Raw genomic sequence first — 18,253 nt, forward strand, 5'->3', positions numbered from 1 at the left:
GCTAAAATCTGAAGAAGATAGCCTTCAAAGAAATATCGCTCGGTGAATAAGGAGCAAGAATAGGATGAGGAGCAGGAAACAACCGTATCTATTTGTTGACTCATGGGGCTATCATGCATAATCAAACTACTCTTCAATTAATCGAAAATAAATTAATTCTGAAACAATCGTATCTTTAATACAAAGTCTATCTTGGCTTGTCATTTTATATGCAAAGTAAGAAGCGGAAAAGACCCCGAATGTCAAAACGCATACAAAGAACGCTAGTGGAAGTAAAGACAGATTGTTGAAGTTGAGTTAGTTACTTATTCTCCATTGACGTGACAACTTTTCCTGTTGATGGTGTGAACTGGATTTTTTGGTCAACATCTGCGCATCTCATGACAAACAAAAAATGCACTTGTACTGCACGGAAACCCTATTCCTAAATATTTCTAGCCGTCTACCTTTCATACTACATAAACACACGAAAACTGCAGCTCAACTCTACTCTATTACCCATGCATCAACAAACTGCACTACATCATAATCTTGACTGCGGCCTTTTCACTCCAGCACGCTCTATTTACCAACGGAAATGTTAATCATAAATCGTTCCACTATCCAACACCTAGCATATTCTCCTTAGGGCACCATTGCGATGAATGCAAAAAAATGTTAATGCACTGTTTTAATCCAACTCCAACGGCAACGAACGTGTTTTTATAGCAAGGCAACAACAGCAAAAAACACTGCCCCAAACAAAAGCCCTCCCTGGTCAACAGTTCGACGTGCGCAAGCCGCCGTGGCTAACGATGTGTAAGCAGAGGTAAACACCGAACACGATACATTAACCGTCTTCTAGCACGGCAACGGCACAGCTGGCCAATGCAAATGCGATCCGTTCGCACACACATACACACTATAATGTACGCTCTGCACACGCTGTTGCACCTCTTCCGCTGCAGCATCAATGCGGTGAGCGTGTGTATATAAAAAAAAACCACCACCTCCCTTCACTCCACACACCTTTCCATCCTTCGGCTTCACACCGTTGAGATTCTGGTTTGAGAAACTGGGCGAAAAGACCGGTACGGCGTTGTTACACGGCGAAGCGCTACATCGCAATCAACATTTAACTCGAACACCTCATGAACACGTTAAAAATCATTGTTTTCTAGACTTTACCTCTTATCTTCCATCTGCTGAGCGGTGCGAAAGCGTGTTGAGGCAGGTAATCGTGCATTCACGTTGCATGTCGGCGTGTGCAGCCGTGGGAACAATAACTGACAGTGCAGGCCTGCTATGTTGAGTGAAACAGTTTTATCTCGTACGAAAATAGACCCTTTTCGCTTTTTGCTTTGATTAAACACTATCATATGCATGCCCAATGAAACTCTAACATAGTAAATAGATGCCCAACAGTACGCTACTTATTGAGACACCTTCCGATGGAGACGCATGGTTGCTCACATAAAATCGAAACGTAAAAAGAATATATTTTAACAATAACGTGCTAATTTCTATAAGTGTTTCATTTTAATCGAAATATCAAACAAAATTCATTCAAAGTGATGAGAAAAGTGAAGACGAAAAATTTAACATTCCTTAAGATGGGAAAATTCATTCAACCGGATGGAGACGCACGGTGTTTTTCAGTAGCAACAATATTTTTGGTTATGCTATTGTCTGCTATTTATTAACAATTTTTCAATTATGAAAACTTATTGCTTTAGAAAGCAATTATTTTATGTGCAATTTCAAGAAACGGCAAATGCCACCACATTGGAAAAGTAAATAAAAATAGTAATAAATTATATGCAACTTACTACACAAAATGAAGATAAATTTGATGTTTATTTTTCTCTTCTGCTATCCTTGCTAATCATCCTTGCAAGATTCTTGCGCTTCATCTTGCCGTAAAATTTCCCATACGCTATGTTAGTTGCATGTGTTTACCGAACAGCATAATACGAAAAAGAAAGTAAGCAATGTGCTTTCGCAAGAAACTCATCGTTCTCAATGCCACCGTAACCAGACACATACACAAAGAGCCTTCTCGTTGAAAATTGGCTTCACAACGTTGCATCACATACCACCGTTGCACGTTAAGGCTCGTTTCGTCGGGTAACTAATTTCAAGCTAACTCTTATCCGCCCAACCTCGCCTAACATACGGCACACCTGAGACTTCTGGCACCAGCAGCCTGTTCGTACACGCGGCAACTGACGAACGAGTTGTACCAACGTTCGAAGGCGAATGCTTTTCACCTTGCACACTCGGTCGATACATGGCATCGTCTTCAAGGTTTTCCATTCGCTTTAAAACCACCAGCTGCGGGTGGCACCACCGTTCGCCCATACCAACCCATCTGCAAGAATCACTTCTGATCCATCAAATTCTATCTTTACAGCCCAAGCCCAACCGGCTTGGAGGCTTCTTGCGAGAAAATCACACACACACGCCTCCAGTAAGCCCGGAAAAGCCTGGTGGACATAAAATCGATTCCTACGGGCCGTGAAAATCCGTGGCACATTCGGCTGCACGGCGTGCAGGTAGCACGACAAGTAACGAGCCATATCCTCCAGAGAGGTGCGGCGTCTCATTCGTCCGTTTCTTTCGCCGCTCGCCGATTATGCCGATGGCGACGCTACAAAACGCTCTGTCAATGTGTCGTAGCGACAGCACCTGACAGTACACACCACCACTCGTTCCCTCCGTAGCCGGTATGTGCGGGAAATCACACACACACACACATATGAAAAAGGGCCGTCGGCGGTGCGCTTTTCCAAACGGTTTTCATTTGAAGGGGGCATGGTGGGAAAGTAAAAACTTTCAGCACATATCTTCCACTTGTCCCACTTGTCCCGGACACCCTTCGGTTCCGATTTCCTTACATACATGTATGCGTGGATGCCACATCGAGATATCTTTACTTTGGTAGAAAATTTCCCACAAAGCTTCACTCCAACCGTCCACCGTCCGGATCGCGTTTGAGGGTGGGTTTGTCCCGAAAATACACTTACCGGTGGTACATACAACTATACACGAACAAACCTACACGTATACAAAGTCTCACACACGAGCCTCACATCAGGACAATGGGACTCCTCGCTTCAAGGCACTAAACTGGGTATCGGATGGAAAATGTAAGCTTTCTCGGCAAACTAGCAAAGCTGTTACATACACGGCCAGCCAGCCAGCCACTGGAAATCTCTGCGAACCCCCTTCTATTCCTTGTCCAAACCGTACCACACCTGCCAGAGTAAACCGAAAGGATTTCGGGCCCCTTGCTTCGGTACCTGCCCCATCCCTTCGCTTTATTGCGCTTGACTAATCTTGACCCGCTTTTCCTCACCATCGGGGGCGTGGGGCTCCTGGAAGGATGGCACACATTATTGGGTCTTCAGGTAAAATGCCGGGAAATGCTTTGTTGGCTTACAGCGCAAACCGCATAGCAGAATCATTTAAAGGACCGTCCCGTTTAACAGTTGCCAACCCTTCATATCTGGCAGGTAGACCCGACCAGAACCGACAACATCGGTCGGCCAATCAATGGGGCTGTACGACAAAACTACAACGCTGCTAATCCTCCACCATGGGGGCAGCAAGTCAACGTGGGTGGGAGTCCCAAAAATTAGCAAGAAATCCTCCTTCTTTTGCACATCAGCAGTAAGCAAACGGCCAAAGCTGCACAGGGACGCACACAAAATTAATCCTTTTCGCTTTCCAAGATGGCAAGAGCTGCTGCTGCTGAAAGTTAAAACACAGAAACACACAGGAACGATGAACATGATACTTACATTTCTGATGTCGTTCACTTTGGTAAACTGTCGTCCAAACTCCCACAGATCGACACCGAAACGGATGGCCCAGTTTCGTACTCTGCGGAAAGGAGAAAAAAGGAAAATTTGTGAGAAAAGAACATTTGCTATGGAACGAAATTGCCCCACGTCGAGCTGCACATTTTCTAAGGACGAAACGAGAAGTTTGGATATTTCTTCTTCACTTTACGCGCACTGTTTGTTGGTGTGCGTGTGAGTGTGAAGGTGAAATTTATCATGTCCATTATCGATGAAATGATTGCAACCTCTGGCCGTGTGCACCGGGGGAAAAAGACCCACCCACCCAGCAAAGAAACATTCCGGGCACCCCTGGGGAAGCAGCCACGGATATGATTGGCTTACCCGGTTTGGTTAGTGGAGAAAACTTTCCCCGAAGGGTGGTTGTGCGGTGGCAGCGTGAACACGGTGCGACAAAACCGAGCGATGTAATATCTGTCAATATACTGCAGTGCCCCAAACGGCAAGCACCCACCCAGTGGCCGGAGGGCAAAGACAGTACGAAAACCACCAAACACGCGCCACCAACGAACGGACGGAGCATTCCTTTCTATTCAAATTCCTACATAAATTTTACCATCCAAACCCTCCTACTGGGTTGGGGGGGGGGGGCTCGGGGGGGTGGTGAAGGGTTGGTTTGATGGGTGGAAACGCATTTTCGCGCTATGGGAGGTTCTTTGCAATTCACACCGAAACATACACACACACTTTGCACGCATACATGTGAAGGCGTGTGCTGTTGTCGCACCGGATGGCGCACACTAGTCCGTCGATCGAAAGGTACCAGATCTACCATAACCTCAAAGCCTCCGAGCTATAGGAGGAAAATATCTCAACAAAAAAAAAGAATTCCACAGGATGCAAAATGTATCGATGGTGGGGAAGTTGTGAAAGTTTTTCGAACTCAACCTTGGTTCTTTTTTTTTCTCCCTCCAATTCTCACATGATAAAGGAGCGGAGTGGCAGCGAGTGGCATTTCACACTATACCACGAAACACGTTCACAGAGCGACACACGTTTTCGATACGGTGGCAAGATTTATTGAAAATTCTTTTCACTCAAAAGCTCCAGCTGTCAGCCACAAGTAATCGGGAGTCTAGGCAGCCCCTAGTACCACTTGTCTTCCTTCCAGCATGCCTACCCCGCGCCTAATGCACAACGCTTGGGTTTACCAGCCAAACCTGCCACATACGGCAGTCCGAAAAGGATGCTTCCGATGTACACTGCTCTCGGATGCAGCCCTGTCCTGGCACCCTTCCGTGGTATGATGGTTTGGCATCCAATTCCGGCCACAGAGCCACTTCTTACCGGCTCACTGTTAATACACTGCTTTACTCCCCGTCCGATAGTGAAGTGGATTGATTGGATCCGGACATTGATGAAAATGCTACTCCTTTCCGGTCGATGGTAAGTCCGTGTGCAATAGTGTATTCGAGCGGGTTGCAAGTGACAGGATATGTTTCTTTTAAAATTATGTCTAAAAAAACGCGACAAGTTTGGGTAAAATCAACTTCAAGAGTGCCCCTTTAAGGTGATGAACAAAATTAGTTAAACTTAAACACACAAAATTATTATCTAGCTTATCTAATTTCTCAAATTGAAAGAATATATTTGTTTTTAGTAATGGCCCCTACCAAAATGTATTATGTAAAATAGTGTAATTTCAAACAACAGAAAATTAGGCAAAATATATATAATAACACTAAACCCTTCCCATACGATTGTGGTGAGCTAAAGATTAGTTATTGTGAGCTTTCCTCTTTACACCACTATGAATAAAGCCACTGTTTAGGGGGTGTAAGAGAAAAAATGTCAAGACTAGCTACAAACAGTTATGTATATTATGTATATTTATGTATCTAACCATAACACCGGTATAATAAACCTTGTTTACATTAATAAAAAAAATAAGTATACAACATTAAACAACCCCACGCCCTGCATATTCTTTAAGATTTTTCATACAAAAGCTTTATGACAGGGATTTCCACTTTAAGACAGACTTTAAGTGCATTCTACATATTTCCCCCCCTGGCATAACTCCCGCCCTCCCTCCTACCTCCCTCCCACTTTCATCCAAATCGATTTCCTTGGCTCATATTTTTTCCAACCTTAAAAAGCGATAAAACGCTTTGCAAAAAAGTTATGACCGTTACGACTGTGAAAATTCGCTTCCTTCCGGATGGTATTTTCTTTCTTTGTTGCGCACGACGCTGGTGCAAATAAAAAAAACACACACACACAAGAAAAACAACATGAAATAATATGAACGTTATAACCCAATAAAAGCAAAGAAACAACAACGGTGTCCTCCGGTCTTGTTTTCTTTTATTGCCTTGCACGCCCCATCAATCTTAACATCGGTTGCCCACATTTAGCTTCCGGGCAGGGCGAAACGAAACGGCGCGCCAAAGATGCAAGTGACGTTTCCATTTGGACGACACAAACAACCGTCAGGTGATGGTGGGGAAATCAATCGCATACGTATTACGCAACAAAAAGCTGCTGGTCGTAATGCCGCTGGGTGTGTTTGGAACGTTTTACCAACATTTTTTCGACTGGCTTCATTGTAAAGAAATAAGAACAACATTGTTGCTGGTTGCTGGTCGATATCATATGAACGAGCTAGTTCCATGTACGAACGAGTTCGGAAAAGTGCATCCCAACAATGTGGTAATCAAGGCAATCATACTTGCAGGCTGAAATGTTAAAGTTGCTCACCTAACTAGCGCTGGAATGCATTTGTATTCCTGTAAATGCCACTCCTGAGGGAACCACATTACTTGGAGAGCCGTCCTTCTCCGATCCGGCAAGGTTTTATGGTGTTGCGTAATGCAACTTTACGCTCATGCTGGTGGTGCATGTATATGCCCCAACGTGCAGCCTTGCTCAGTTTCAATTTATTGTAGCTAGAAACGAAACGAACATAAGCTTTCGAAAGTGGGGAAAGATGTGATATCCGTGTATAACTTCCTCTCCACGACTTGCTGCTGGGTTGTGCTGCCGCCTAAAGTTATGCAAGCTTTGTTAAATCGCGAAGCACTCAACAATGACTTGGAAGTCGCTAACTAGCCAAATCCAAAGAGTTTCATAATTATCGCTCATAATCCTCTCGGAGTAATCCATAACTTATTCCTAATGTTGGTAATTGCATACTTTCAGGCGTTACAAATACAATACACATAACTACGTAGAGAAAAGTAACTCATTTACCCCGAACGAATGTTTCTATTCCGTCTTCTTAGTATTCAACTATTGACAAACTTCCAGCACGCATAGATTCGGCGAGCTTTTTGAGCCGAAAGTCTTTACCGAAACCGCGAGAATGTCTGACACCGCACGGATTAACAAGGTGGTCAATGAAGAATTCAAAACTCCTGCTCAATCGCAACGCTGTAGTGCACTTGGGAGCGAAACGCGGCTCTCAGCTACAGCCAAACTTCCCATAAGGCTGACGTAAGGATGCCCAAGACCTCACAAAACCATCCAGAGACAACACTTCCCCGAGGTGATTATGTATTTTTTCATGAATAAATATAAATCTTCACGAAGCCTAGCCTGCTGCATCAAACGAAAAGCGATGAGTCCCAGTAGTGCAGCACCGTTTCACCGTCTTCACGTTTGCACAAAACTCTCTGCACTTTTGTCGAGATAATTTAAACAATTTAAACTTTGCCACTATTCCGCAGCTCGTCCCCGGTGGTATTGAAAAGGGCTGGCCCTGGTTGCAGCACACTAGCAACTCTACAGGGAAACACGCCCAACAATCGGGTTGCGGGAAAAAGCAGAACGCGCTACGTGCTCAGCTCCTCGAAAACGCTCCCCGGTTCGTTCGGGAATGGAAAACATGGCACTGCAATCTGGCGGGGAGTTTGCAACGATAACAAGGATTTAGAGGAACGCGAATGGAATAAAGCAGTGAAGACAAGTCCCCTTGAAGCTGCCGACAGGGTTGAGATGGTGGGACATGCTCGTTGCAATCGTTAGAATCGATTCATAACGCTACCAACATGGAGATGAGTTGCCACAAAAACGGAGAACAATATAACAAAATCAATTGCTTGCTAGTGAGGGATCAACTGCGAACCGAGAGTTCAGCTGGTGCAACAATTGACCTACCGCTTTTTAGTTTGTTCAGATTAATATTGGCCAGTAGTTGTGCAATTATTACCTTAAAAACTTAACACTGAACAGATATAAAAACGTTTTTATTTATAGCCGGAACTCAAATTTTAAACTCCGATGTCTTTTTTTATCTTTGGTTTTATGTTTTATATTTACGAATTATATACTAGCAATAAATTTAAATAATACTCTAAAAGTGTAATATATTATCAGTTATCATTAGATCTGATCACAATCCAATATTGTAGTAAATAATATTACAATTAAAAAAAATCTCTTCACAATGTTCAAATCTATACTGGTACATTAAGAAAATTAGGATTTCTTTTTTGAGAAAATATTATTCTTTCAAAATTTCAATGTGAAAACCTGCACTGAATTCTTATAGTAAATAAATTTTCCAGTTTTCTAAACTTTCTTAATTTCTTTGGCATATAATTTAAATAATAAGTTTGCAAGCCTCGAGGGCTCTGTACATCACGCTAAAATGGGTTGTCCTTTTTGGGGAACATGCTTCAATTTTTTCACTAGCATCTTAAGGGACACATACACCTCGTACAATATAACATTATGTTTCCTTCATCCTTTTGCAATATTTCCCCTTCCCTCCGCAGTACACTTACTCGTTATGCGGTATATCCTCATCCGGGTCGGCATTCACCGGGGCAGGATCCAGCGCAAACAACAAACAAACCAGCAACAATAACGATCCCGTTAGCAAATGGCGCCGTCTCCAGCGCCACCACCTACTCTGGGGCAGCTCCATCGCGCACCGACCACTTCCGATCGGGGATCGGGAACACACCGTGCAGGATCTCGATCGATGCGCTCTGTTTCAATTTCGTGTTACACTCAGCCGAATTGGCCGTTCTAAGTAAAAATAAAAACACACACACACACACACCACAAACGACGCGCACTCAAACACACACTGTCCGGACAACCACTGTACACCGGTGGGGCAAGCAGGAATGCTTTCCTACGCCACGGAAACACGTCGTCAGGTTTTGGAGATGAGCTTCGGCTTCTTGTGGGCCAATTTTAGACTACCCTACGGGCTTTATGGTTTATTTATCTTTGCTTTACGACCCAAGGCCAGAGCGCGCCTCGGAAACGCGCGCACAAACACATACACGCGCGAGTAAATGCATTCACCTCGCGGTTTAGTATCGCGAACCGTCCGCAAACCACATGTCTACAGAAGGACACGTTCACCCGTAACGCGGCACTGCAAGTATACGTTGGAACCTACACAGTGGGGAAGGTGGAAAGAGAAGAACAAAACACATTGGTGTTTATCAATAAAACATACAATTTAAATATAAATTACACCATACACGCAGCCTTTCGGGGCGAAATTGAACGCATAACATTTTATGGTACTAGGTAACCGTCGTCGTTACCACGGTAACGACTGTGCCACTTGCACGTTCATGAGGAAGTTTGGTGTGTAAATTTCGCTGAAGAGATTTGAAAGGTTGAAGCGAATAAAAAAAAACACCTTGGACCCTGCCAATGTTGGCCCCCTCCCCATTGCATCGTTCGATGTGCAACTGCATCCATACAGGGCTTGTCTCTCGCTTCACAGCACTCTCCAGCAACTGCAGTTTCACACAACTCCAAACTCACACACAACCGCACATAGTATACTACCACCATCTAGCGTCACGGGGTGTGTTGCTGTGTGTAGTAGCCTGCACACGCAAGAAACACCCGAAACCAACACATCCACGCACGTGCTGCAAACGGGATGATTACGGATGGCTTCGCCTACACGCCGCCCGGACCGGAAGTGCAGCGTAAGAGCACGTGGTGCGTGGTCGTGGCGTCTCGTGGTGCGTAGGATGCGGAAATACGACTACACTCTCACTCGCACCCAGGGTGTCTGTACACCGTAGGCAAATATATACCCATCGATTCAATCGCCCATTATGTATAGTTGTTTTTTTTTTAATGTTCTCACACACTTTTTACCCTTTACGCTACACACATACGCATGACCTTGCGCGGTTGAACTGGTGGTGTGCTGAACTGCAAGTACGGACGTCGCCCGTGGTCGGGGTGGTTGTGCATCCGGGAGCGTAATGCATTTTGGACCCGAAACGCAATTATTTTCACCTATCGTTGCATCTTCTTTTGATTCATTTATACGTGATAAGAATGCAAAAACTTTCACTATAATACTATTTAAAAGAAAAACAACAAAGAAGATGACTAAAAAAGAAGAAAAACGAAGAAAAATTAGAGAAAAATAATAAATGAAAAGAAATTAAAGTAAACAAAAATGAAGCTAAAGATATAAAACACATGAAACTGGAAAACAAAACAAAATGCCTAAGTAGATAACTAGGAAACACATAACACACTGAGATCAAGTTTTCCTTAGAAAACACATATTACACTTGGTTAGTTTTGAGCTTTTTCTCCACTTTTATCCGTTTTTGTATTGAATCGAGAGCCGAACTTCCATACAGAACTGGACCATCTCTACACTAACCCGCAGCCATCGGAGTTTGATTAATGCTTCTCGCCAGCGTTGCCTTACCGATGGCTCACATTTCTTATGCACACACTCATACACACACACACACACACTCCATCACCCGCACAGCATGTCCTTTCTATTTTTCCACAGATAAAGCACAATGTACTACAGTTCTCCTCCCGTGAACATTTCTCTCGCTGTTTCGCGCGTTCAGCTTCGCTCGCCGCACACAAAACGAGAATCCATTTTCCATCGCTTTTCCCCAGCAAAATCTTCACCCTGTTCAGCACGGAGGTTACGAAGAAGATTGTAGGTGTATGCGTTGTGCTGGGGTTTTTTTTTTGGGGTTGTTGTTGCTTTCTTTTTGGCACAAAAAGCGAATGCAATTCTGGTACGATACGAAGCGTAATCCGCCGCAGCATCTGCTTGCCTACAACTCATTGCTTTACACACACACACACATTCACACGAATACTGACCACTCGGGTCGGGAAGTCCTTTTTCCCTATTTACTATTTGCTGGTAGCTGGTACTCCAAGTTTTAGCTTATAGTAGTGCGTGTTTGCGATAGTATTCCACACAAGTCACATATACAACCACAAATGTGATAAAACACAGATATATCCATTGTAAGCTGTGCGATGGTTCGTTCTAACAAAATATCACCCCGAAAATGGCACCCTTTCCCTCGTTACCAATCATCAAATTCCCTAGAATTCAATATCCGTAGGACACGCTAGAGCACCACACACACTCGCAAAAACCGACACAAAACGGTTACAGGTCACATGCTTCAAGGCCAGAACACTGAACACTGAACACGCCGAGGGATGCAATCTTCTCCGCTGCACTTGCAGCTGCTGCTCCAAACGGCAGATTTAGCAGATTCGTAATCTCAGTTCATCACAGCATCCGAAAACGGAGCACGACTCAACACGGCTGCTGGGAAATCCAATCCCGTTGGGCGGGGTGGTGGTACGATCCTTTCTTTCGCTGCCTGCCTGCACTTACATTTTCTGGCCACCCGTACCACACTCCCACCGCACGCAAGCATTCTCCCATCCCACCATTGCGAATGAAGGATGCTTTCCTTCCGACACCGAAAAATCACCCCCTCCCCCTTCCCGCCTCCCTCATCCTCCTCCTTCTCATCTCTCCACAAAAAAGAGGGGTGTGCAGGTGTGTGAAGTGTGCGGCACTCTCGCAAATTCACAACGGGCGTCTTCGGTGGGTCGGTGGTTTGCTGTCCCTTTCCGCCTACCGTACGATTCACGGACACGGAAAGCACATGATCACATGCACGCACGCGTGCCACACGGGAAAGGACACTTCCACCCATCCAGCTACACGCTTTCCCAGCAGCAGAGCGAGAGAAAGAGAGCGAACCGTGAGTAAGTGAGGAGCGCGCCAGCGGAGACAGGGCACGTCACTTCGGCACCGTCGTCTAACATCCGTCTAATCGAGTTAGTATAATCACCACCGATCGGAGAGCACAGCGAAATGGAAACGATTTTTCGGTTCAGCTACCTTCGGCGGTGAAGCCCGCGTTATTTGCACAAAAAAGGGGCAGCGGAGGGAGGGGAAGGATTGGGAGACCGTTTCGAAGGTGGGATCGGTGAGATGCAAAACTTTTGGGTGGCACCAACCCAACAACAACGAAACAGAAAAAAAAACGGCAAGCCGAACGGGGAGAAAGTTGATGAGAAGTTTACCAATCCGCAAAAAGAAGCGCGTTTGGGAGGTGTTTTTTCCTCTTTCTTTTCCTGTGTGCGTGTGAGTGTTGTATTGCTTTGCTCGGGCACTCATTTACGGTAAGCGTTACGGTGGTGCGTTACGCAGGATTTTTTTTTGTTTGTTTGTTCCATTTGCAAGGCAGAAATGTTGAGTAAGGATTGGTGTGGCGGTTCTTGTATAGGTATGAATTTACACAACCACCCACCCGCCCGAATCACAGCCGAATTTAGACCAAACACACACACACGTGTACTCCACAGTGCAGAATAAAACGGGCTCTCCATTAGCGGTGGCAAAAATGTCCCTGTTTGGTCCTTCTCGCCATCTATTCGGGTCACAATTCGAAGCACGGTAGGAAAAGTGTGTTCAGTTTTCACCAAATTTCACCACACAATGCACAGTAATTGATTCCAGCCGTAAATATCATGCCCCATGCCCCCCGATGTACCAGCAATCCGAACCGGGAAAGGGGACAAGGAAGCGTCCCCAACACCGTTTTGACCGAAACCGGAGCCCACGGTACGATGGGACCACACGAACCGTACGCGTACGCTAGCCGATACTACTGAGACCGATGGGAAACGCGCGTATTCCTGCGAGCCACTTTTTCCATCCTGATACCGTGGAGAGAATTTTCCTCCACTCGTTGCCTAGACACACACACACATACACTTTTATACAGGTTCCCCCCAAAACGCGGTGGTTCGTTTTTGCGCGAGTCACAGACCGGATGCGCACGCGCCTGGAAAACTCACGAGACCTTCTGAGTGAGAGAGAGAGAGAGATTATTGGGAGCGTTTTTGTTTCCACCGGTCCACCAAGCAATTCCCACCGTCGTGGCCGTCTCGTGTTTGGGGGATCGTGGGGAGGGAGAAAAAAGAGTCAAAAACGTTTGAAAAATAGCCAACCCAACCCAACGCGGACAACGCGCTCTTGATGGCGCTAAACACTTTTGTTCACCTTTATCACACCGTTTTACCTTTGTGCTGTAATTTTAAACCACTCCAATCTCGTTCGGTTGGCGCTTGACGAAGGAAAACACACCTTCTGGAAGGCATCCAACAAGGGACACGGGAACGCCGCCACTGTCAAGCGCTTTTGTCCTTACGTTGAAATTTGGGGGAAAAACTCATCTGACACATGGAGTGCGATCGATAGAAGCGTTTGAAATGTCCTGTTTGACAGGGCTTTCGGAAAATCGGTCGGAAAAGCCTTTTCGGAAAAGCGACCTCAGTACACCACGGCGTACCCAACTGACGAAACCTACGCCTCGGAAGATGTTGGTGGAAATATGCAAATACATCGGGAACTCTATACGCTGTAGCTATCCCGTTTAAAACTCATTAGGAACGTATTCTGGACCCATAGATTTCCTATTTCCCTCTCTGGATTCTCATCCAATCTGATCTTCTGATCTGATTCTTCTTATCGCGTGTAGAATTGATTTGAACTGGCTACGATTCAGGGTTTCCTCGTTTCGTTTCTCAATATCCTTTTATATCTCAGCTTTCTCAATGCAATGATTATAATTGAGACTATTCCCTCTTTCTTCCCTATGCCTTCACAAATATCAAAGGCCAAAAAGTATCATGTTACTTTATTTATTTTTTAATGTATCGTTTTTCTTTCACATTAATATCTAACGTCTCATTGTCTTATCAACCCTCTACAGGTAGAGCGAAGCCGCGAACACGATATCACGCTTTAGCAACCGAATCGCTTCGGCGAACTTATTCTCCAGATCCGTGTTTCCGATCGTCTTCGATGCTTGCACCATCTGCCGCAACAATTCCTCCAAACGACGCATGCACCGAATAATGGAACCCTCGAAAATGTCCGTCATCTTGCAGAGCTGCGCAAACGAGGCGCCCTTGCACCAGCTCAACACCACATCCATCAGGAACGGTTTGAACGACTCCACGTACCGCTCCTCATCAACTTCCACCTTACACTCGTTCGATACCTTCGCTATCCGTCGGGCTAAATCCTGCATCTGACGCAACGGTCCGGATAGTTCCTCCGTTGCAGCCGGCATTTCACTGCTTTTCTCATCGCACACGAAACAGCTCAACAAGGCGCACGATTGCGCCGGCGTCAGTTCGGTAAACGTTCCGTTAAACACCATCTCCGTGATGAGCAATTCATCGGCACAGCTCAGTTCGCATGCCACTCTGCCCTTGAACTCGATCACATCGGCCGTAGTGCAGTAACCCAATCGTCGAAGCACTCTTTTCCTGTGTTTCAATTCGCTCATCTGCAGCAGACTGCGTGCTTCCCGTAGTGCGTTCTTTTCGTTTCGCAACTCATTCTCCAGCTCTAGCTTATTCATGTACTGGGCGTACACACGCTCCAGATCGGACGATTCATGCAGCGGGTGAGCAAACAGACGCTTCTCAAACTTATCAATCATCTCCACAATGCCCTGAAATGGCTTCTCCTGGATGTGCATATCGGTCATCGGATTCAGCAGTGGTGGACCCTGAGGGAAACGCTTCTTTACTTCCTCGATCGTTTTTAACACCGATCGACGATTATCCGATGGGCGTAGATCGTTCGGATAGTAGACACGCAGCGAGCTGATGCGTGACACGAGCTTGTGCAGCACGGGAACTACCTCTACCGAGCCACGCTTTCCCGGTGGGCAAGGTTTGGGGATGCCCTCCTTCTCGAACCCATCGGCAACGTGAAGCAACACATCGATAACAACCTTCTGCTCCGTCTTGAGTGGGTTTTGCTTCGAATCGGCATTTTCCTTCTTGAAGTTCACTATGATGCCCCATTCGAACTCGCCCGCATCCGATTGGATCTTGATCATACGACCCGGTTGCAGGAACGGTACCAGATATACTGGGCGCGTAATGTACTCCCGGAATTCTTGCCCAAGCCGGTCCAGCTGCGCACGAATGTGATGGTACGATGCGATCGACTGTTCATCCTTAATCTCCACCCCTTGCAGCTGCTTCTGTTTCTGTTGCACGCGCTTGTAAATTTCCGGTATGGACGATTGGTTCTGAAACTGGAAGAACGACCGTTCCAGCATGTACTCGGGATTGATCTCCTCCACGCGCAGCAAGTTCAGCACCATATTGTACGTTAGATGAAATGCGGAATTGATCGGATCCGGTTTGCCCTGTACAATTTCCTTTCCAACCGTCGGTGAAACGGCTTCGTCGATCATCAGAATAACGATACCCTTGTCGTCCAAACCACGCCGACCGGCCCGACCCGACATTTGAATGTACTCGCCGGACGTTACCCAACGGAAGTTTTTTCCATCAAATTTACGCGGTCCGGTAAATAGAACGGTTCGCGCAGGCATGTTCAATCCCATTGCAAACGTTTCCGTAGCAAACAGTGCCTTGATCAACCCCTCGCCGAACAGAATCTCGATCGTTTCCTTCAAAATGGGTAGCAGTCCACCGTGATGTATACCGATGCCACGACGCAGCAAGGGTAACACGTTCTCAACCTGTGGCAACTGACGATCCTCCTCCGTCAGCACATCCATCGCATTGTTGAACACTTCATCGACGAGCTTTTTCTCCATCGTCGAGTTAAAGTCAAGCTTTGCCATCTGCATCGCGTACACCTCGCAGTCCTTCTTGCTGAAGGAGAATATGATGACCGGTGCAAAGTTTCGCTCCATTATCATCTTCACAATCTTGAAGATGTTCGTTTCACCCGCATTGGACGCTTTTAGACCACCCTTCTTACCCTTCTGATCACCCTTCGCAGCCTCTCCAGCCGACTGCAGCACGTTCATGGCCGTGTTGAAGTTGTCCTCCTTAAATTGACCACGTTCATCCACCACCAGGTGAATCCCGTCACCACCGGCCGGAAACAGGTAATGCTGAAGTGGGGTGGGTCGATAATCGGTATACACCACATGGCAGGGTTGTTTGTGCAGATGGCACACCCATTCTGCAAACTGGCGCGCGTTAGGTATTGTAGCTGACAGGAACACGTAGTGCACATTGTCCGGTAACAGAATCAACGTTTCCTCCCACACTACACCACGTTCTTTGTCGCGCATGTAATGAATCTCATCGAACACAACCCATCCAACCTCGCGCATTATCTCCGATCCACGGTACAGCATGTTCCTTAGAATTTCTGTGGTCATTATTAAACATGAGGCACTCGGGTTGATCGTCACATCGCCCGTTACCAGACCGACATCCTTAAACTCTTCGTGAAATTCACGATACTTCTGATTGGAAAGTGCCTTAATCGGAGTGGTGTAGATAACGCGCTGTTTGTCTGCGAGTGATTTCGCAATGGCATATTCAGCCACCACCGTTTTTCCGGCGGACGTATGTGCGGACACGAGAACGGACTGATTGTTTTCGATGCACAGAATTGCCTCCTTCTGGAATGGATCCAACACGAATGCGTACTCTTTCGCTGGTTTGCCCGTGGCCGGTGCTAGTGGCATATATTTTTGATCCGGATACACAGCCACCTCATGCGTACAAGCTTCCGGTGACTGTATCGTGTGTACCTTGATGCGACTCTCAATGTTGTCCAGACTGTAAAAAGGGATGTGATTAGTTACGTTACCATATCGTAGTAGTGCATGATACGGTGCCTGCTACTTACTTTATATCGTCCAGTATCGATTCCACCTTTGTTTTTTTCGATACTTGTTCCTCGTCGCTTTCGACTTCGACCACTTCCAGGTCGCGCTTGGTACCCGTCGGTGCCAACTCTCTGGTAAAAAAGTGTGCAAATTAGATCACAAAACACCATGAATATTCTGCCAACGCGTGACTACAAACCCTTTCATGGCGATATCATCGTTATTCGAATCATTTACGGACGACGTCGTCGTTGTTTCGGTCAAAACTACCGGCACGGGTCCATTGTCGTCGTCTTTCTCCTCTTCGAACACACTAAACAAATCGTCCACATTCGACATCCTCAGCGACTTCTGTTCAGGACAATACGGCTGGAGGGAAGAGGTGTACACTACGTTTTAAAGATTCCTTTTACACTGCTTTAATGTGCACAGGTTTCTATAGTTTTATACATGCACGTGCGTTGGTTGTTGATGTTGATATGTTTGCTCACGCACCCAAGTGACAGACTGCAAGTCGTTCAGGAAATAAAGTGCAGCGCGATCAACCGCGTGGATGACAAATCAAACTTTGAATTGTAACTGTCAGTTTATATAATGAGAATGTTTTTTTACGTAAAATCTATTTTACTTTGTCCTTGCACTTACTAGAAACTTTGGAGACTTAGAATCTTGGAAACTTACCCTTGGAGACTACATTAGAATGTGAAATTAATTAGAAAGTATCAAATTAGAAAGTAGAAAGGGGACAAATTCGTTTCATCAAACCTTATGGAGATGTCTCAGTCTAGGTCTGGATAGTCTTTTATCATGGACTCGAGGCAAATGTGCAATAGACTTAACATCAATTGAACACGTGTTAGGCACTGAGCTATAGGGAGACTAAATCTCAGCGTGTATATCCCACCGCAACTGGAACACCAGAATCCGGGAGGGACTTTTAGGTAAATGAGTTGTGTAGGAGCACCTATAGTTACCCTTCTATATGGTAAATTACAACGTAGGTAATATAAAGTTTTCAAAACATCATATTTCGCGATTCTAATTAATTTAGAAGCAGTATACACATAAAAATAAACTCTGCACAATATCTATAACCCACCCACCCATAATTTTCTCAAATTCTTCCCATTCACTCCTGTTGATTCCCATTCCCGAACAAATAAAACACATTCATTTTGTTTGTATGACTATTACAACTCCTATCGCAAATTTGAGTTGTTCGCTTTGCAATTTCTGTTTTGAAATCATTACTTAAACTCACTTTATTATTATTATTATTATATTCAAAGATACTAATGTGTTTGCTGTTTTTCTTCTTTTTAGTTCGTGCAGGGTTGCATTATGCATTTGTTGCGATTTCTTTTCTGTTTCTGATGCATTTTTTTTGCCATTTACCATGTGCTTGTGGCTCTTTTGTTTTATGTTGCTGTGATAGGTTGTTTTTTTTGTTTCTCTTTTTTTCATTATCTTTTGGTTCATCATTGATTTTTTTAGTGGATTGTTTTTTTT

General features: G+C 45.3%; 2 protein-coding genes across 3 annotated transcripts in view; both read right to left on the minus strand.

The window, feature by feature from the left end:
* Positions 1-8,712, minus strand: part of LOC128715875 (voltage-dependent calcium channel subunit alpha-2/delta-4) — a 52,016-nt gene extending 43,304 nt beyond the window's left edge. For both annotated transcript variants that reach the window (XM_053810793.1, XM_053810792.1), the window contains exons 1-2: positions 8,570-8,712; positions 3,783-3,864 (exon numbers count right to left, since the gene is read on the minus strand). In XM_053810793.1, the coding sequence (XP_053666768.1) occupies positions 3,783-3,864; positions 8,570-8,712 (225 nt within the window). The remainder of the gene's footprint in view (positions 1-3,782; positions 3,865-8,569) is intronic.
* Positions 8,713-13,831: 5,119 nt separating this feature from the next.
* Positions 13,832-17,083, minus strand: LOC128713672 (exosome RNA helicase MTR4). The gene is made up of 3 exons (XM_053808534.1): positions 16,944-17,083; positions 16,765-16,875; positions 13,832-16,694 (listed from the first exon to the last, which is right to left on the minus strand). The coding sequence occupies exons 1-3, from the start codon at positions 17,081-17,083 to the stop codon at positions 13,832-13,834; spliced, it is 3,114 nt and encodes a 1,037-aa protein (XP_053664509.1).
* Between the last annotated feature and the right edge of the window lie 1,170 nt (positions 17,084-18,253).

This window comes from Anopheles marshallii, chromosome 3, assembly GCF_943734725.1.
Source record: "Anopheles marshallii chromosome 3, idAnoMarsDA_429_01, whole genome shotgun sequence".
NCBI classification, from domain to species: Eukaryota; Metazoa; Arthropoda; class Insecta; order Diptera; family Culicidae; genus Anopheles; species Anopheles marshallii.